We start from the raw sequence: 23,026 nt of genomic DNA, 5'->3' as shown, positions 1-23,026 counted from the left end.
TTTACGGTCATCTGCTGGTGAACCTAAGACCTCTCCTACCCATAGACGTTTCATTCTCACCCAAATGTGTTTCCTGAAGCAGAGCAATATCTGCTCGTAGTTTCCTAAGGTGTCGCAAAACCATTAGTCTTTTTGTGGGGGACCGTAGTCCCTTAACGTTCCACCAAATGACTTTCATATTAATGACATCTTAAAAGTGACATATAGAGAGATAGTTAAGTAATGGGAGAGGAGACACTGGCTGGCATTGGCTGTCTGAATACAGAATAACAAAGAACATTATAAAACCATAACCTTAACATAAATGCTATTATCTTCTCATAGCACAAACCCGAGATAGGTAGTACTGGGACTTCACTTTTTTGGCTCATGGATGGGAGCTCTCGGTACCCCCAAAGGTGGAACCTGGAAATCATCCAGACCTTAGAATAAAACTATGAATGGCCAAACAGGGTAACAAAATAGGATTGGCCTAAAATGGTGGATTAAATAAAATGTACATCAATCTGTGCTGAATAAAAAGAAGCATATAAGAGACATATCAAACACTGCAAATAGTGGAAATATAGTCACCCAGTAGGTGAACACAGGTTTAAGTTAATGGGTTAAAGGGAATAAAAAGGAGAATTAAGAAAAGAAGTATGATCCTAGTATGACAAGTGAGAATCCTTCACTTATTTAATGAGGAAAAAGGAAAGAAAAGAATTTAAGGAGGATTAGGAGAAAAGTTATGATCATAGTATGACAAGAAAGAAGAGAAGAAACGATAGCAGAGATAGCTGAGAGACACATCATCAGTATTACTTAGAGAACAGCTGACTGGATATCATCAGAGCGAGTCCAAGCCAATAAAAGTCAGTCACTTGCACTTGGTTATGAGATCACCCCATGGAATCAGAGGCAGATCTTGTCCTGGTGGTCCGTCTTCTCTTGGTTGTATCTTGACTCTGGGAGGTTTCACTAGAAGTGGCATCAAGGTAGGTTCTTGCTTCTTCTGGAGTGCGGAATGATCTAGAAGCACCACCTTCCATATAAATATGTAAAGTTGCTGGAAATTGAAGGTAGAAGCGCTGTTTGCGCTAAAATAATTCTGAGCAAATACTGGAAAAGGCACGTCGTCTTTAAGCCACCTCAGCGGAATAATCACTGAAAAGCAACACTTCATGTCCTCTCAGTCTGACTTCAGTTGAAGATTTCTTGAACAGTTGCAGTACGGTAACTTTATCTGAATAATTCAAAAATTTAGCAATGACTTGTCTGGGGTTATCTATTTTCTTGCTGTCTGCTCCCATTTTAGGTGGAGGGCCCACACGGTGAGCCCGTTCAATTGGGTAAGAGGTTTGTAAGCCCAATGCCTGAGGTAATTCTGTGGCGCATATCTGTAATAACTGAGAGGCTTGTATTGTTTCTGGGAGACCTATTATGCGCAGATTACTGCGGCGGGACCTATTCTCCAGGTCCTCAGTCTTTTCCTTCAGTAACTTATTTTGTTTCATAATGTCTAACATTTGTGACTGAGTACCAAGAAGTTCCCCTTCTAAATTAGAGACTCTCTGTTTTAGTCCTGTAATTCTAGCAGCATTCAAAGTTACCTCAGTCTGTATCTGTGTGAGGGCAGCAGAAATGGTGGTTTCTAGAGAGGCTTTAAGGTCTGGGGCCAGGATGCATGCCACCTCTATTGCAATAGTTTTACAGGATACCTGTAAGCCAGGCAACAAATCTTCATGCCCCTGGTCCCCTCGGCTTGTCTCCATTTTACCCTGGAGGTCTTGTGAGGAGGAGTCTTCCCTCAGCAGCTGCAGCCATTTTGAGTGCCTGAGGTGATTTCAGACCTGAGCCCTGTATAGGCCAAGTATGTAACTTGCGGTCCCCAGATTTTTAGACAAACTTGTCCATACGTTAGGAGAACCCTCAGGAGTCCTCCCAGCAGATTTATGCTGGTAAATTGTGGGGTTTACCACAGAAATGTGCAGTCTGCTGTGGAGCTGTGCTCACACACGTCCAGTCATGAGCGCGCTGGAACTGGAAGCCATTATTCTATACTGTATATATTATACTACTCTACTGTATATGTTATACTACTCTACTGTATATATTATACTACTCTACTGTATATATGAAACTACTCTACTGTATATATTATACTACTCTACTGTATATATTATACTACTCTACTGTATATATTATACTACTCTACTGTATATATGAAACTACTCTACTGTATATATTATACTACTCTACTGTATATATGAAACTATTATACTGTATATATTATACTACTCTACTGTATATATTATACTACTCTACTATATATATTATACTACTATATATATTATACTACTATACTGTATATATGAGATTATTATACTGTATATATTATACTACTCTACTGTATATATTATACTACTCTACTGTATATATTATACTACTATACTGTATATATGAGACTACTCTACTGTATATATGAGACTACTCTACTGTATATATGAGACTACTCTACTGTATATTATACTACTCTACTGTATATATGAGACTACTCTACTGTATATATTATACTACTCTACTGTGTATATATACTACTCTACTGTGTATATTATACTACTCTACTGTATATATTATACTACTCTACTGTATATATTATACTACTCTACTGTATTACTGTATATATTATACTACTCTACTGTATATATTATACTACTATACTGTATTACTGTATATATTATACTACTATACTGTATATATTATACTACTCTACTGTATATATGAAACTATTATACTGTATATATTATACTACTCTACTGTATATATTACTACTCTACTGTATATATTATACTACTCTACTATATACCGGTATATTATACTACTATACTGTATATGAGATTATTATACTGTATATATTATACTACTATACTGTATATATTATACTACTCTACTGTATATATTATACTACTCTACTGTATATATTATACTACTCTACTGTATATATTATACTACTATACTGTATATATGATACTACTCTACTGTATATATGAGACTATTATACTGTATACATTGTACTATTATACTGTATATATTATACTACTCTACTGTATATATGAGTATTTTTATACTGTATATATTATACTACTCTACTGTATATATACTACTATGCTGTATATATGAGACTATTATACTGTATATATGAGATTATTATACTGTATATTATACTATTATACTGTATATTATACAACTATACTGTATATATGAGATTATTACTGTATATTATACTACTATACTGTATATATGAGATTATTACTGTATATTATACTACTATACTGTATATATGAGACTATTATACTGTATATTTTATACTACTATACTGTATATTTTATACTATTATACTGTATATATGAGACTATTATACTGTATAATTGTACTATTATACTGTATGTATTATACTACTCTACTGTATATATGAGACTATTATACTGTATATATGAGACTATTATACTGTATATTTTATACTACTATACTGTATATATGAGACTATTATACTGTATAATTGTACTATTATACTGTATGTATTATACTACTCTACTGTATATATGAGTATTTTTATACTGTATATATTATACTACTCTACTGTATATATACTACTCTACTGTATATATGAGATTATTATGCTGTATATATGAGACTATTATACTGTATATATGAGATTATTATACTGTATATTATACTATTATACTGTATATTATACTATTATACTGTATATTATACTATTATACTGTATATTATACTATACTGTATATATTATACAACTATACTGTATATATGAGATTATTACTGTATTATACTACTATACTGTATATATGAGATTATTACTGTATATTATACTACTATACTGTATATATGAGACTATTATACTGTATATTTTATACTACTATACTGTATATATTATACTATTATACTGTATATATGAGACTATTATACTGTATAATTGTACTATTATACTGTATGTATTACACTACTCTACTGTATATAGGAGACTATTATACTGTATATAGGAGACTATTATACTGTATATAGGAGACTATTATACTGTATATATGAGACTATTATACTGTATATATGAGACTATTATACTGTATATATGAGACTATTATACTGTATATATGAGACTATTATACTGTATATATGAGACTATTATACTGTATATATGAGACTATTATACTGTATATATGAGACTATTATACTGTATATATGAGACTATTATACTGTATATATGAGACTATTATACTGTATATATGAGACTATTATACTGTATATATTATACTACTCTACTGTATATATGAGACTATTATACTGTATATATTAAACTACTATACTGTATATATTATACTATTATACTGTGTATATTATACTGTATTTATGAGACTGCTATACTGTATATATGAGAATAATATACTGTATATATACTCCTGTACTGTATATATTATATTATACTGTGTATATATACTACTGTACTGTATATAATATACTACTATACTGTATATATTATACTATTATTCTGTATATATGAGAGTATTATACTGTATATATTATACTATTATACTGTATATATGAGACTGCTATACTGTATATATGCGAATAATATACTGTATATATTATATTATTATACTGTATATATACTCCTGTACTGTATATATTATACTGTATATATACTACTGTACTGTATATATTATACTATTATCTATATCATAAAAATGAAAGTCTGTCCCATATAGATTTCTAAACGCCTGAACCGTTTGACCCCAAATTTGGCCCACAGATACATTGGGTGCCCGGGAAGGTTTTAGCGAAGGTCCCGTCCCCGCCAGATGTACAGGAGGGGAGGGGGAGGGGGAAGAGCGGCGCTCCATAGAGATGAATGGGAAAATCTCCTCACTGCACACACATAATTAGATGCAGCTGCCCAGAGAAAATGGCAGTTGGAGCCTTAGCAACCAATAGGATTACTGCTTTCATTTTCACAGGGAGTTGTGGTTGCTAGGGAAGCTGCCTCACAACATCCACAGTAATAACTGGTAGACCGCCTACTCCATCTATACAGTACAGGTATACAGGACCCCCTACTCCATCTATACAGTACATGTATACAGAACCCCCTACTCCATCTATACAGTACATGTATACAGGACCTCCTACTTCATCTATACAGTACATGTATACAGGACCCCCTACTCCATCTATACAGTACATGTATATACAGGGCCCCCTACTCCATCTATACAGTACATGTATATACAGGACCCCCTACTCCATCTATACAGTACATGTATATACAGGGCCCCCTACTCCATCTATACAGTACATGTATATACAGGACCCCCTACTCCATCTATACAGTACATGTATATACAGGGCCCCCTACTGCATCTATACAGTACATGTATATACAGGACCCCCTACTCCAACTATACATTACATGTATATACAGGGCCCCCTACTCCATCTATACAGTACATGTATATACAGGACCCCCTACTCCATCTATACAGTACATGTATATACAGGACCCCCTACTCCATCTATACAGTACATGTATACAGGACCCCCTACTCCATCTATACAGTACATGTATACAGGACCCCCTACTCCATCTATACAGTACATGTATACAGGACCTCCTACTTCATCTATACAGTACATGTATACAGGACCCCCTACTCCATCTATACAGTACATGTATATACAGGGCCCCCTACTCCATCTATACAGTACATGTATATACAGGACCCCCTACTCCATCTATACAGTACATGTATATACAGGACCCTCTACTCCATCTATACAGTACATGTATATACAGGACCCCCTACTCCATCTATACAGTACATGTATATACAGGGGCCCCCTATTATCTATCTCCTATCTATCTATCTATCTCCTATCTATCGATCTCCTATCTATCTATCGATCTATCTATCTCCTATCTATCTATCTATCTATCTATCTATCTATCTCCTATCTATCTATCGATCTATCTATCTCCTATCTATCTATCTATCTATCTATCTATCTCCTATCTATCTCCTATCTATCTATCTATCTATCTATCTATCTCCTATCTATCTATCTCCTATCTATCTATCTATCTATCTATCTATCTATCTATCTATCTCTCTATCTCCTATCTCTCTATCTCCTATCTCTCTATCTCCTATCTATCTATCTCCTATCTATCTCCTATCTATCTCCTATCTATCTATCTATCTATCTATCTATCTCCTATCTATCTCCTATCTATCTCCTATCTATCTATCTATCTATCTATCTATCTATCTATCTCCTATCTATCTATCTCCTATCTATCTATCTATCTCCTATCTATCTATCTATCTCCTATCTATCTCCTATCTATCTATCTATCTATCTCCTATCTATCTATCTCCTATCTATCTATCTATCTCCTATCTATCTCCTATCTATCTATCTATCTATCTATCTATCTATCTATCTCCTATCTATCTCCTATCTATCTATCTATCTATCTATCTATCTATCTATCTCCTATCTATCTATCTATCTATCTATCTATCTATCTCCTATCTATCTATCTCCTATCTATCTATCTATCTCCTATCTATCTATCTATCTCCTATCTATCTCCTATCTATCTATCTATCTATCTATCTATCTCCTATCTATCTATCTATCTATCTATCTATCTATCTATCTATCTATCTCCTATCTATCTATCTATCTCCTATCTATCTATCTATGTCCTATCTATCTATCTATCTCCTATCTATCTATCCCCTATCTATCTAGTAAGTAGATAGCCCACGGCACTCAAAGGGTTAACGGTGCATAATGTAGATTTATTCAAAAAAAACATAGTGCAGCACATTGTTTTTTTTAAATAAATTTACATTTTGCACCGTTAACCCTTTAAGTGCAGTGGGCTATCTACTTACTATTTGAATACGGTCAAGAGTCAAGACCTAGGTCCGCTGGCACCAACCCAACGCCAATTGAGCAGTGCTGCTTTTTCTCTTTTTTTGTATCTATCTATCTATCTATCTCCTATCTATCTATCTCCTATCTATCTATCTCCTATCTATCTCTCTCCTATCTATCTATCTATCTCCTATCTATCTCTCTCCTATCTATCTATCTATCTCCTATCTATCTATCTCCTATCTATCTATCTATCTCCTATCTATCTATCTATCTCCTATCTATCTATCTATCTATCTATCTATCTCCTATCTATCTATCTCCTATCTATCTATCTCCTATCTATCTATCTATCTATCTATCTATCTCCTATCTATCTATCTATCTATCTATCTATCTATCTCCTATCTATCTATCTATCTATCTCCTATCTATCTATCTATCTATCTCCTATCTATCTATCTCCTATCTATCTCCTATCTATCTCCTATCTATCTATCTCCTATCTATCTATCTCCTATCTATCTATCTCCTATCTATCTATCTATCTATCTATCTATCTATCTATCTCCTATCTATCTATCTATCTATCTATCTATCTATCTATCTCCTATCTATCTATCTCCTATCTATCTATCTCCTATCTATCTATCTATCTCCTATCTATCTATCTCCTATCTATCTCTCTCCTATCTATCTATCTCCTATCTATCTATCTATCTATCTCCTATCTATCTCCTATCTATCTATTACCTATCTATCTATCTCCTATCTCCTATCTATCTATCTCCTATCTATCTATCTCCTATCTCCTATCTATCTATCTCCTATCTATCTATCTATCTCCTATCTATCTATCTCCTATCTATCTATCTATCTCCTATCTATCTATCTCCTATCTATCTATCTATCTATCTATCTCCTATCTATCTATCTATCTCCTATCTATCTATCTCCTATCTATCTATCTATCTATCTATCTATCTATCTATCTATCTATCTCCTATCTATCTATCTCCTATCTATCTATCTATCTATCTATCTATCTATCTATCTCCTATCTATCTATCTCCTATCTATCTATCTATCTCCTATCTATCTATCTATCTATCTATCTATCTATCTATCTATCTTCTATCTATCTATCTATCTATCTATCTATCTATCTATCTATCTCCTATCTATCTATCTATCTCCTATCTATCTATCTATCTATCTATCTATCTCCTATCTATCTATCTATCTCCTATCTATCTATCTCCTATCTATCTCCTATCTATCTCCTATCTATCTATCTATCTATCTATCTCCTATCTATCTATCTCCTATCTATCTATCTCCTATCTATCTATCTATCTATCTATCTATCTATCTATCTCCTATCTATCTATCTATCTCCTATCTATCTATCTATCTCCTATCTATCTATCTCCTATCTATCTATCTATCTATCTATCTCCTATCTATCTATCTCCTATCTATCTATCTCCTATCTATCTATCTATCTATCTATCTATCTATCTATCTCCTATCTATCTATCTATCTCCTATCTATCTATCTATCTCCTATCTATCTATCTATCTCCTATCTATCTATCTCCTATCTATCTATCTCCTATCTATCTATCTATCTATCTCCTATCTATCTCTCTATCTATCTCCTATCTATCTATCTATCTATCTCCTATCTATCTATCTATCTATCTCCTATCTATCTATCTATCTCCTATCTATCTATCTCCTATCTATCTATCTCCTATCTATCTATCTATCTATCTATCTATCTATCTATCTATCTATCTATCTATCTATCTCCTATCTATCTATCTATCTATCTCCTATCTATCTATCTATCTATCTCCTATCTATCTATCTCCTATCTATCTATCTATCTATCTATCTATCTATCTATCTATCTATCTATCTATCTATCTATCTCCTATCTATCTATCTCCTATCTATCTATCTATCTCCTATCTATCTATCTCCTATCTATCTATCTATCTCCTATCTATCTATCTATCTATCTATCTATCTTCTATCTATCTATCTATCTATCTATCTATCTATCTATCTATCTCCTATCTATCTATCTATCTCCTATCTATCTATCTATCTATCTATCTCCTATCTATCTATCTATCTCCTATCTATCTATCTATCTCCTATCTATCTATCTCTCTATCTATCTCCTATCTATCTATCTATCTCCTATCTCTCTATCTATCTCTCTATCTCCTATCTATCTATCTATCTATCTATCTATCTATCTATCTCCTATCTATCTATCTATCTCCTATCTATCTATCTATCTATCTATCTATCTATCTATCTCCTATCTATCTATCTATCTCCTATCTATCTATCTCCTATCTATCTATCTATCTATCTATCTATCTATCTATCTATCTCCTATCTATCTATCTCCTATCTATCTATCTATCTCCTATCTATCTATCTATCTCCTATCTATCTATCTCCTATCTATCTATCTATCTCCTATCTATCTATCTCCTATCTATCTCCTATCTATCTCCTATCTATCTATCTCCTATCTATCTATCTCCTATCTATCTATCTCCTATCTATCTATCTATCTATCTATCTCCTATCTATCTATCTATCTATCTATCTATCTATCTATCTCCTATCTATCTATCTCCTATCTATCTATCTATCTATCTCCTATCTATCTATCTCCTATCTATCTATCTATCTCCTATCTATCTATCTATCTATCTATCTATCTATCTATCTATCTCCTATCTATCTATCTCCTATCTATCTATCTATCTATCTATCTCCTATCTATCTATCTATCTATCTATCTCCTATCTATCTATCTATCTCCTATCTATCTATCTCCTATCTATCTATCTATCTATCTATCTCCTATCTATCTATCTCCTATCTATCTATCTATCTATCTCCTATCTATCTATCTATCTCCTATCTATCTCCTATCTATCTATCTATCTATCTCCTATCTATCTATCTCCTATCTATCTATCTATCTATCTCCTATCTATCTATCTCCTATCTATCTATCTCCTATCTATCTATCTATCTATCTATCTATCTATCTATCTATCTATCTCCTATCTATCTATCTCCTATCTATCTATCTATCTATCTCCTATCTATCTATCTCCTATCTATCTATCTCCTATCTATCTATCTATCTATCTATCGATCTATCTATCTATCTATCTCCTATCTATCTATCTCCTATCTATCTATCTATCTCCTATCTATCTATCTATCTATCTATCTATCTATCTCTCTATCTCCTATCTATCTATCTATCTATCTCCTATCTATCTATCTATCTATCTATCTATCTATCTATCTATCTATCTCCTATCTATCTATCTCCTATCTCCTATCTATCTCCTATCTATCTATCTATCTCCTATCTATCTATCTATCTCCTATCTATCTATCTATCTATCTCCTATCTATCTATGTCGTTAATGTTCAATATAGTCTTGCTGCACACAGAGAATGGTAGCGGGTGCCGACTGTCACACCAGGTACCAGCGGTGTAAGAAATATAGTAAGCAAAATGACCGCAGCACTCCAAAAACGAAAAGAATCTGTGAATTTATTTGCCCATGAAAAAACAAGTGCGACTTTTCAGCTCTAGCATTAAGAGCTTTTCTCAAGCAGTGCTTTTCTCACTGCTTGAGAAAAGCTCTTAATGCTAGAGCTGAAAAGTCGCACTTGTTTTTTCATGGGCAAATAAATTCACAGATTCTTTTCGTTTTTGGAGTGCTGCGGTCTTTTTGCTTACTATCTATCTATCCATCTCCTATCTGTGTGTGTGTGTGTGTGTGTGTGTGTGTATGTATGTATATATATATATATATATATATATATATATATACATATATACACACACACATACTGGGGGAGATTTATCAAACATGCTGTAAAGTGAAACTGGCTCAGTCGCCCCCGGCAACCAATCAGATTCCACTTTTCATCCCTCACAGACTCACTTTACACCATGTTTGAGAAATCTCCCCCACAGTATATAGATAGATAGATATAGCAAAAAATATAGGCAGCACAATAAACGAACTGTGGGTGCCAGCAAACGAATCCCAGACCTTGGATCAAGTCAGCTAGTAAAAATACTCCGATGGTAATACAAACATGAAAACGTGGATTTATTCCATATAACAATGTGCAGCAAACTCCCCAAGTAATATACAACGTTTTGGCATCTCCTAGTGGCACTTGAAAATGGCGTAGGAGATGCCAAAATGTTGTGTACTACCTGTGAAGTTTGCTGCACATTGTTATATGGAATAAATCCACGTTTGTATTACCATCGGAAAATGGGGTTTTCAAAAGGGGTGTGTCTTTCAAAAGGGGCGTGTCATAATTATTGTTCAATTTATCGTTACCGCAGCTACATGTACGATAAACCGCGATATTGATTTAGGCCATTATCGCCCAGCCCTAATATACAGGACCCCCTACTCCATCTATACAGTACATGTATATACAGGACCCCCTACTCCATCTATACAGTACATGTATATACAGGACCCCCTACTCCATCTATACAGTACATGTATACAGGGCCCCCTACTCCATCTATACAGTACATGTATACAGGACCCCCTACTCCATCTATACAGTACATGTATATACAGGACCCCCTACTCCATCTATACAGTACATGTATACAGGACCCCCTACTCCATCTATACAGTACATGTATATACAGGACCCCCTACTCCATCTATACAGTACACATATACAGGACCCCCTACTCCATCTATACAGTACATGTATACAGGACCCCCTACTCCATCTATACAGTACATGTATATACAGGGCCCCCTACTCCATCTATACAGTACATGTATATACAGGACCCCCTACTCCATCTATACAGTACATGTATATACAGGGCCCCCTACTCCATCTATACAGTACATGTATACAGGGCCTCCTACTCCATCTATACAGTACATGTATACAGGACCCCCTACTCCATCTATACAGTGCATGTATATACAGGACCCCCTACTCCATCTATACAGTGCATGTATATACAGGACCCCCTACTCCATCTATACAGTACATGTATACTGGACATTACAGGTATACAGGACCCCCTACTATACAGTACATGTATACAGGGCAGTATTACCAGCTGCTGCTGCCCTAAGCGCTAAACCTGAGAACACCCCATCTTCACTCACCAACTAGCATCAGGATTGGTAGGTAATAGCTCCAGACATCACATTTAACACCGCCACACCAGACCTGACCAATACCGCCATACTGTGACTGGATAACACCTCCAGACCTGACCAATACCGCCATACTGTGACTGGATAACACCGCCACACCAGACCTGACCAACACCGCCATACCAGACCTGACCAATACCACCATACTGTGACTGGATAACACCGCCATACCAGACTTGACCAATACTACCATACTGTGACTGGATAACACTGCCACATCAGACCTGACCAATTGCGCCTTACTGTGACTGGATAACACTGCCACAGCAGACCTGACCAATACCGCCATACTGTGACTGGATAACACCGTCATACCATACCAAATAACACCGCCACACCAGACCTCACCAATACCGCCACACTGTGACTGGATAACACTGCCATACCAGACCTGACCAATACCGCCATACTGTGACTGGATAAAATCTCCATACCAGACCTGACCAATACCGCCATACTGTGACTGGATAACACCGCCACACCAGACCTGACCAATACCACCATACTGTGACTGGATAACACGGCCACACCAGACCAAATAACACCGCCACACCAGACCTGACCAATACCGCCTTACTGTGACTGGATAACACTGTCATGTCAGACCTGACCAATACCGCCACACTGTGACTGGATAACGCCGCCATATTAGACCTGACCAATACCGCCATACTGTGAATGGATAACACCGCCACACCAAACCTGACCAATACCACCACACTGTGACTGGATAACACCGCCATACCAGACCTGACCAATACGGCCACACTGTGACTGGATAACACGGCCATACCATACCTGACCAATACGACCACACTGTGACTGGATAACACTGCTATACCAGACCTGACCAATACCGCCATACTGTGACTGGATAACACCGCCATACCAGACCTGACCAATACCACCATACTGTGACTGGATAACACCGCCATACCAGACCTGACCAATACCACCATACTGTGACTGGATAACACTACCAGACCTTACCAATACCACCATACTGTGACTGGATAACACTGCCACAGCACCTCCACCAACTCTATACTACAGGTATACAGAACTCCAAACTATACACTACAAGTATTCAGGACCCCGAAACTATACACTACAGGTATACAGGAACTCCACCAACTATATACTACAGGTATACAGGACCCCCGAACTATATACTTCAGGTATACAAGACCACCAACTCTATACTACAGGTATACGGGACACTGGACACCCCCTGTACACACTGACACTTTATACACGGGCAGCGCCGGGTACATTTTCTAGTACTGTATGTATGACTACTATACTGTATATATGAGACTTTTATACTGTATATATGAGACTATTATACTGTATATATTATACTACTATACTGTATATATGTGACTACTGTATATATTATACTATTATACTGTATATATACTACTGTACTGTATATATACTACTGTACTGTATATATTATACTATTGTACTGTATATATTATACTATTGTACTGTATATGTGACTATTGTACTGTATATTATATTATACTGTATATATACTACTATACTGTGTATATTATACTATTATACTGTATATATTACGCTATTATACTGTATATATACTGTTCCGCCAGGTGATTGGGAAGGGCAGTGAGAAGCAGGATGATGGCTCCATAGATGAGAAGTATCTGATCGCCACCTCAGAACAGCCGATTGCCGCTTTACATCGTGACGAGTGGCTGAAGCCGGAGGACTTACCCATCCGCTACGCCGGCCTGTCCACCTGCTTCCGCCAGGAGGTCGGCTCCCACGGCCGCGACACTCGCGGCATCTTCAGAGTTCACCAGTTTGAGAAGGTGATTTATACGTCAGTGTCTTGTATCTGTTCTGTTATTATACTTTAAGGGATTGTTCACCAACATTTCTTTTCTGCCAAATCATCAGAAAGTTATAGAGATTAGTAATTTTCTTCCATTTAAAACTCTCCAGTCCTCCAGTACTTATCAGCTCCTCAGGACACTCTACAGGCCGGTGGATCCGGTTGGTGTGTCTGGATTCCCGGAGGGGGGCACTGTACAGGCGGGTGTGTCCGGATTCCCGGAGGGGGGAACTGTACAGGCTGGTGTATCCAGTGGGTGTGTCCGGATTCCCGGAGGGGGGCACTGTACTGGCCGGTATGTCCGGATTCCCGGAGGGGGGCACTGTACAGGCTGGTGTATCCGGTGGGTGTGTCCGGATTCCCGGAGGGGGGCGCTGTACTGGCCGGTGTATCCGGTGGGTGTGTCCGGATTCCCGGAGGGGGCCACTGTACTGGCCGGTGTGTCCGGATTCCCGGAGGGGGGCACTGTACTGGGCGGTATGTCTGGATTCCCGGAGGGGGGGGCACTGTACAGGCTGGTGTATCCGGTGGGCGTGTCCAGATTCCCGGAGGGGGGCACTGTACTGGCCGGTGTATCCGGTGGATGTGTCCGGATTCCCGGAGGGGGGCACTGTACTGGCCGGTGGGTGTGTCCGGATTCCCGGAAGGGGGCACTGTACTGGCCGGTGTCTCCGGTGGCTGTGTCCGGTTTCCCGGAGGGGGGCACTGTACTGGCCGATGTGTTCGGATTCCCGGAGGGGGGGGGGGCACTGTACTGGCCGGTGTGTCCGGATTCCTGGAGGGGGGCACTGTACTGGCCGGTGTGTTTGGATTCCCGGGGGGGGGGGGGGGGCACTGTACTGGCCGGTGTGTCCAGTGTGTGTGTTCAGATTCCCGGAGGGGGGCACTGTACAGGCCGGTGTGTCCGGTGGGTGTGTTTGGATTCCCGGAGGGGGGGGGCACTGTACTGGCCGGTGTGTCCGGTGGGTGTGTTTGGATTCCCGGAGGGGGGCACTGTACTGGCCGGTGTGTTTGGATTCCCGGTGGGGGCACTGTACTGGCCGGTGTGTCCAGTGTGTGTGTTTGGATTCCCGGAGGGGGGGGCACTGTACTGGCCGGTGTATCCGGTGGGTGTGTTCAGATTCCCGGAGGGGGGCACTGTACTGGCCGGTGTGTCCGGTGGATGTGAGCAGGATGGTCGCTCCTCAGGACACTGTACTGGCCGGTGTTTCCAGGGAATGTGTGCAGATTCCCGGAGGGGGGCCCTGTACTGTCCGGTGGGTGTGTTTGGATTCCCGGAGGTGGGCACTGTACAGGCCGGTGGGTGTGTTTGGATTCCTGGAGGGGGGCACTGTACTGGCCGGTGTGTCCGGTGGGTGTGTTCTGATTCCCAGAGGGGGACACTGTACTGGCCGGTGTGTCCAGTGGGTGTGTTTGGATTCCCGGAGGGGGGCACTGTACTGGCCGGTGTGTTCGGTGGATGTGTTCGGATTCCCGGAAGGGGGGCACTGTACTGGCCAGTGTGTCCAGGGGATGTGCACGGATTCCCGGAGGGGGGCACTGTACAGGCCAGTGTGTCCGGTGGGTGTGTTTGGATTCCCAGAGGGGGACACTGTACTGGCCGGTGTGTCCAGTGGGTGTGTTTGGATTCCCGGATGGGGGCACTGTACTGGCCGGTGTGTTCGGATTCCCGGAGGGGGGCACTGTACTGGCTGGTGTGTCCGGTGGGTGTGTTTGGATTCCCGGATGGGGGCACTGTACAGGCCGGTGTGTCCGGTGGGTGTGTTTGGATTCCCGGATGGGGGCACTGTACAGGCCGGTGTGTCCGGTGGGTGTGTTTGGATTCCCGGAGGGGGGCACTGTACAGACCGGTGGGTGTGTTTGGATTCCCAGATGGGGGCACTGTACTGGCCGGTGTGTCCGGATTCCCGGAGGGGGGCACTGTACTGGCTGGTGTGTCCGGTGGGTGTGTTTGGATTCCCGGAGGGGGGCACTGTTCAGGCCGGTGTGTTTGGATTCCCGGAGGGGGGGCACTGTTCAGGCCGGTGTGTCCGGTGGGTGTGTTTAGATTCCCAGATGGGGGCACTGTACTGGCCGGTGTGTCCGGATTCCCGGAGGGGGGCACTGTACTGGCTGGTGTGTCCGGTGGGTGTGTTTGGATTCCCGGAGGGAGGCACTGTACTGGCCGGTGTGTTTGGATTCCCGGAGGGGGGCACTGTTCAGGCCGGTGTGTCCGGTGGGTGTGTTTGGATTCCCGGAGGGGGGCACTGTACTGGCCGGTGTGTCCGGTGGGTGTGTTTGGATTCCCGGAGGGGGGCACTGTACAGGCCGGTGTGTCCGGTGGGTGTGTTTGGATTCCAGGTGGGGGGCACTGTACTGGCCGGTGTGTCCGGTGGGTGTGTTTGGATTCCCGGAGGGGGGCACTGTACTGGCCGGTGTGTCCGGTGGGTGTGTTTGGATTCCCGGAGGGGGGCACTGTACTGGCCGGTGTGTCCGGTGGGTGTGTTTGGATTCCCGGAGGGGGGCACTGTACAGGCCGGTGTGTCCGGTGGATGTGTTTGGATTCCCGGAGGGGGGCACTGTACTGGCCGGTGTGTCCGGTGGGTGTGTTTGGATTCCCGGAGGGGGGCACTGTACTGGCCGGTGTGTCCGGTGGGTGTGTTTGGATTCCCGGAGGGGGGCACTGTACTGGCCGGTGTGTTCGGTGGGTGTGTTTGGATTCCCGGAGGGGGGCACTGTACAGGCCGGTGTGTCCGGTGGGTGTGTTTGGATTCCCGGAGGGGGGCACTGTACAGGCCGGTGTGTCCGGTGGGTGTGTTTGGATTCCCGGAGGGGGGCACTGTACTGGCCGGTGTGTCCGGTGGGTGTGTTTGGATTCCCGGAGGGGGGCACTGTACTGGCCGGTGTGTCCGGTGGGTGTGTTTGGATTCCCGGAGGGGGGCACTGTACTGGCCGGTGTGTCCGGTGGGTGTGTTTGGATTCCCGGAGGGGGGCACTGTACAGGCCGGTGTGTCCGGTGGGTGTGTTTGTATTCCCAGAGGGGGGCACTGTACTGGCCGGTGTGTTTGGATTCCCGGAGGGGGGCACTGTACTGGCCGGTGTGTCCGGTGGGTGTGTTTGTATTCCCAGAGGGGGGCACTGTACTGGCCGGTGTGTTTGGATTCCCGGAGGGGGGCACTGTACTGGCCGGTGTGTCCGGTGGGTGTGTTTGTATTCCCAGAGGGGGGCACTGTACTGGCCGGTGTGTTTGTATTCCCGGAGGGGGGCACTGTACTGGCCGGTGTGTCCGGTGGGTGTGTTTGTATTCCCGGAGGGGGGCACTGTACTGGCCGGTGTGTCCGGTGGGTGTGTTTGGATTCCCGGAGGGGGGCACTGTACTGGCCGGTGTGTCCGGTGGGTGTGTTTGGATTCCCGGAGGGGGGCACTGTACTGGCCGGTGTGTCCGGTGGGTGTGTTTGGATTCCCGGAGGGGGGCACTGTACTGGCTGGTGTGTCCGGTGGGTGTGTTTGGATTCCCGGAGGGGGGCACTGTACTGGCCGGTGTGTCCGGTGGGTGTGTTTGTATTCCCGGAGGGGGGCACTGTACTGGCTGGTGTGTCCGGTGAGTGTGTTTGGATTCCCGGAGGGGGGCACTGTACTGGCTGGTGTGTCCGGTGGGTGTGTTTGGATTCCCGGAGGGGGGCACTATACTGGCTGGTGTGTCCGGTGGGTGTGTTTGGATTCCCGGAGGGGGGCACTGTACTGGCTGGTGTGTCCGGTGGGTGTGTTTGGATTCCCGGAGGGGGGCACTGTACAGGCTGGTGTGTCCGGTGGGTGTGTTTGGATTCCCGGAGGGGGGCACTGTACTGGCTGGTGTGTCCGGTGGGTGTGTTTGGATTCCCGGAGGGGGGCACTGTACTGGCCGGTGTGTTTGGATTCCCGGAGGGGGGCACTGTACTGGCCGGTGAGCGGGATGGTTGCGGGTTCCAGGGAAAACCAGTCTCTCTAGAACGTTCTCCGGCTGAGTTCTGAGCTCTCTTCTCTCTCCATCAGATTGAGCAGTTTGTTTATGCTTCGCCGCACGAGAACAAATCCTGGGAAATGTTTGAGGAGATGATCAAGACGGCCGAAGAGTTTTACCAATCGCTGGGGATCCCGTACCGTATAGTCAACATTGTATCAGGTGTGTATACTGCTACAGGACAGGTGTATACTGCTGTATGGGGGGTGTAAGTACAGTATATGGGGGGGGCGCTGAAAGTACAGTATATGGGGGGTGCTGAAAGTACTGTATATGGGGGTGTAAGTACAGTGTATGGGGGGGTGTAAGTACAGTATATGGGGGGGTGTAAGTACAGTATATGGGGCGCTGTAAGTACAGTATATGGGGGGGTGTAAGTACAGTATATGGGGGGTGTATGTACAGTATATGGGGGGTGTATGTACAGTATATGGGGGGTGTATGTACAGTATATGGGGGGTAAGTACAGTATATGGGGTGGTAAGTACAGTATATGGGGGGTGTAAGTACAGTATATGGGGGGTGTAAGTACAGTATATGGGGGTGTAAGTACAGTATATGGGGGTGTATGTACAGTATATGGGGGGGTAAGTACAGTATATGGGGCGCTGTAAGTACAGTATATGGGGCGCTGTAAGTACAGTATATGGGGCGCTGTAAGTACAGTATATGGGGCGCTGTAAGTACAGTATATGGGGCGCTGTAAGTACAGTATATGGGGCGCTGTAAGTACAGTATATGGGGCGCTGTAAGTACAGTATATGGGGGGTGTAAGTACAGTATATGGGGGGGGTGTAAGTACATTATATGGGGGGGTGTAAGTACAGTATATGGGGGGGGTGTAAGTACAGTATATGGGGGGGGTGTAAGTACAGTGTATGGGGGGGTGTAAGTACAGTGTATGGGGGTGTATGTACAGTATATGGGGGTGCTGTAAGTACAGTATATGGGGGTATATGTACAGTATATGGGGGCGTATGTACAGTATATGGGGGCGCTTAAAGTACAGTATATGGGGGCGCTTAAAGTACAGTATATGGGGGGTTGTAAGTACAGTATATGGGGGGTTGTAAGTACAGTATATGGGGGGTTGTAAGTACAGTATATGGGGGGTTGTAAGTACAGTATATGGGGGGTTGTAAGTACAGTATATGGGGGGGGTGTAAGTACAGTATATGGGGGGGGTGTAAGTACAGTATATGGGGGGGGGTGTAAGTACAGTATATGGGGGGGTTGTAAGTACAGTATATGGGGGGGGTTGTAAGTACAGTATATGGGGGGGGTTGTAAGTACAGTATATGGGGGGGGGTGTAAGTACAGTATATGGGGGGGGTGTAAGTACAGTATATGGGGGGGGTGTAAGTACAGTATATGGGGGGGGGGTAAGTACAGTATATGGGGGGGGGTGTAGGTACAGTATATTGGGGGGCGCTGCTTTACTCTGGTGCAAAATTTTAAAATAAAAGCACAAATTTTGCAAAAATGTAAATTACTTTGAGGGCCCCGTGTGGGGTCTCACCGCCCACTACACCCCTATCGGATTTCTTCGGGGGGTGTCGTTACCATGATGGGGTCTTCTGAGGGGTTTCTCCGTTATGATCCCGGTACGTTGCCTGTGGAGCACGGCGGCCGAGTGGTCCTCTACTCCTGAGGCCTGTGTGTGAGGGGGGACGCCCACTGGGGCCTATGGGAGTCCTTCATGATGGGGGGTGAGCGGTGACTAGGATTCTCGGTTATTACCGTCCCCGATACAGAAATAGTCGACTATAATTGAACAATTGCTCAAAACTGTTTCCATTTTTCCCTCCACTTTTTATTAGTTTCTGTGACTAAAGGGTTAATGGCCGTGGTGAGGCGGATGTTACCGCGTCATGTTCTCACCGCTCCTTCTCATCGTCCTTTAGGTTCATTAAACCATGCGGCCAGTAAGAAGCTGGACCTGGAGGCCTGGTTCCCGGGCTCCGGAGCCTTCCGAGAGCTGGTGTCCTGTTCAAACTGCACCGACTATCAGGCCCGACGGCTGCGGATCCGTTACGGACAGACCAAGAAGATGATGGACAAGGTAATGTGCCAGAGGTCACCGGGGTCTTAGCTTATCAATCTCATCTGAAAGACAATATATATAGGTATTGTTATTGTCTCTTCCCTCCATCGTTTTGGAGCAGGAAATCTGTAACTTTGTATTGAATAGATATGGACAGTGCTGCCTGAGCATTGTCGGTGTGTGCAGGAATACAGAGGCGTAGTAAGACGGTTATAAACATAAAGTACAGCAGCACACCATATATGCAGAATATAAATAGATTAGAAGTGCAGGATATAGACAAGTATATATGAGGTTTTTAGCAACCATGTGATCACATGACAGGACGGACCCCACACTATAGCTGGGCTTCTACCCATTCCGGACATGTAGGCTCCAGCTTCTCCCAGCTTGTATCACACAGTGAGTCTCGCAGAAACCAGCGCCCCCTTGTCCTCAGGTTGTGTGTGGTATAAAATGTAGCTCTGTTCACTTCAATGGCGAAGGGCCCGAAACCAAAGTGTGGGGATTGGTTTCATGGTAATCTATGTGGGGCAGGCTCACCCACCGCCCATCGGCTGGCCGTTACCTGGGACATGGAGTTGGGTTATGGCTGGAGATGCTCTGTAACCTCTCGGCACATTCTTCCTTGGTTGCAGGTAGAGTACGTGCACATGCTGAACGCTACAATGTGCGCCACAACACGGACCATCTGCGCAATTCTAGAGAATTATCAGACCAGCGAAGGAATTCTTGTACCTGAAAAGCTGAAGGACTTCATGCCGCCGGGTCAGTATAGATTGTCATTATAGATGTCACCACCTGTCGTCACATCCGCTTACTTATACACCACCTCCTCCAACCTGTTGCGTCTGTGGGGGATGTTGCATCTGTGGGGGATGTTGCGTCTGTGGGGGATGTTGCGTCTGTGGGGGATGTTGCGTCTGTGGGGGATGTTGCGTCTGTGGGGGATGTTGCGTCTGTGGGGGATGTTGCGTCCGTGGGGCATGTTGGGGACGTTGCGTCCGTGGGGGACGTTGCGTCCGTGGGCGACGTTGCGTCCGTGGGCGACGTTGCGGTGCATTTTTGAATTATTTTTATTCTGGTAACTTTCCGTTTTTTGTCTTCAGGTCTGAAGGAAATAATCAGATTTGTAAAACCTGCGCCGATAGATGAGGAACCTACAAAAAAGCAGAAGAAGCAGCAAGAAGGAAAGAAGAGTCACCATCCTAGTCTGGAGTCTCAGCTGCAGAAGATGGACGTGACCAGTGCCTGACCCCCTCCCCCCCCCCGCTACTTACTAAACCCATCCTATATAACTGTCCAGGACGTCCCTACAAGATACAGACGGACGTTTCTATGTACAGACGGACGCTGACTGCAGACGCAGTGTAATAAATAGGTCATTACAAATGGACGCAGCGTAGCGTCTTTATTTCTGCTTCGACTGTACTATAGTGGCGCCCCCCTGAGAGGAGAGGAGAGCCCTCCTTACAGCAGTGTATATGTATGAGAGCCCTCCTTACAGCAGTGTATATGTATGAGAGCCCTCCTTACAGCAGTGTATATGTATGAGAGCCCTCCTTACAGCAGTGTATATGTATGTATGAGAGCCCTCCTTACAGCAGTGTATATGTATGTATGAGAGCCCTCCTTACAGCAGTGTATATGTATATGTATGAGAGCCCTCCTTACAGCAGTGTATATGTATGAGAGCCCTCCTTACAGCAGTGTATATGTATGAGAGCCCTCCTTACAGCAGTGTATATGTATGAGAGCCCTCCTTACAGCAGTGTATATGTATGAGAGCCCTCCTTACAGCAGTGTATATGTATGTATGAGAGCCCTCCTTACAGCAGTGTATATGTATGTATGAGAGCCCTCCTTACAGCAGTGTATATGTATGAGAGCCCTCCTTACAGCAGTGTATATGTATGTATGAGAGCCCTCCTTACAGCATTGTATATGTATGTATGAGAGCCCTCCTTACAGCAGTGTATATGTATGTATGAGAGCCCTCCTTACAGCAGTGTATATGTATGTATGAGAGCCCTCCTTACAGCAGTGTATATGTATGTATGAGAGCCCTCCTTACAGCAGTGTATATGTATGTATGAGAGCCCTCCTTACAGCAGTGTATATGTATGAGAGCCCTCCTTACAGCAGTGTATATGTATGAGAGCCCTCCTTACAGCAGTGTATATGTATATGTATGAGAGCCCTCCTTACAGCAGTGTATATGTATGTATGAGAGCCCTCCTTACAGCAGTGTATATGTATGTATGAGAGCCCTCCTTACAGCAGTGTATATGTATGAGAGCCCTCCTTACAGCAGTGTATATGTATATATATGAGAGTCCTCCTTACAGCAGTGTATATGTATATATATGAGAGCCCTCCTTACAGCAGTGTATATGTATGAGAGCCCTCCTTACAGCAGTGTATATGTATGAGAGCCCTCCTTACAGCAGTGTATATGTATGTATGAGAGCCCTCCTTACAGCAGTGTATATGTATGTATGAGAGCCCTCCTTACAGCAGTGTATATGTATGAGAGCCCTCCTTACAGCAGTGTATATGTATGTATGAGAGCCCTCCTTACAGCATTGTATATGTATGTATGAGAGCCCTCCTTACAGCAGTGTATATGTATGTATGAGAGCCCTCCTTACAGCAGTGTATATGTATGTATGAGAGCCCTCCTTACAGCAGTGTATATGTATGTATGAGAGCCCTCCTTACAGCAGTGTATATGTATGTATGAGAGCCCTCCTTACAGCAGTGTATATGTATATATATGAGAGCCCTCCTTACAGCAGTGTATATGTATAAGAGCCCTCCTTAAAGCAGTGTATATGTATGTATGAGAGCCCTCCTTACAGCAGTGTATATGTATGAGAGCCCTCCTTACAGCAGTGTTTATGTATATGTATGAGAGCCCTCCTTACAGCAGT

General features: G+C 42.9%; 1 protein-coding gene across 1 annotated transcript in view; it reads left to right on the top strand.

Moving 5' to 3' along the window:
* Positions 1-21,489, top strand: part of SARS1 (seryl-tRNA synthetase 1) — a 75,253-nt gene extending 53,764 nt beyond the window's left edge. Inside the window, exons 7-11 of the mRNA XM_069944376.1 lie at positions 13,826-14,047; positions 18,082-18,211; positions 19,954-20,111; positions 20,732-20,861; positions 21,203-21,489. Of these exons, the coding sequence (XP_069800477.1) occupies positions 13,826-14,047; positions 18,082-18,211; positions 19,954-20,111; positions 20,732-20,861; positions 21,203-21,348 (786 nt within the window). The 3' untranslated portion in view covers positions 21,349-21,489. The remainder of the gene's footprint in view (positions 1-13,825; positions 14,048-18,081; positions 18,212-19,953; positions 20,112-20,731; positions 20,862-21,202) is intronic.
* The last annotated feature ends 1,537 nt before the right edge of the window (positions 21,490-23,026 follow it).

This window comes from Dendropsophus ebraccatus, chromosome 11 (genome assembly GCF_027789765.1).
Source record: "Dendropsophus ebraccatus isolate aDenEbr1 chromosome 11, aDenEbr1.pat, whole genome shotgun sequence".
In the NCBI taxonomy this organism is placed as follows: domain Eukaryota; kingdom Metazoa; phylum Chordata; class Amphibia; order Anura; family Hylidae; genus Dendropsophus; species Dendropsophus ebraccatus.
The sequence above is the reverse complement of the archived record's forward strand: the minus strand, read 5'-3'. Positions and strand labels throughout refer to the sequence as shown.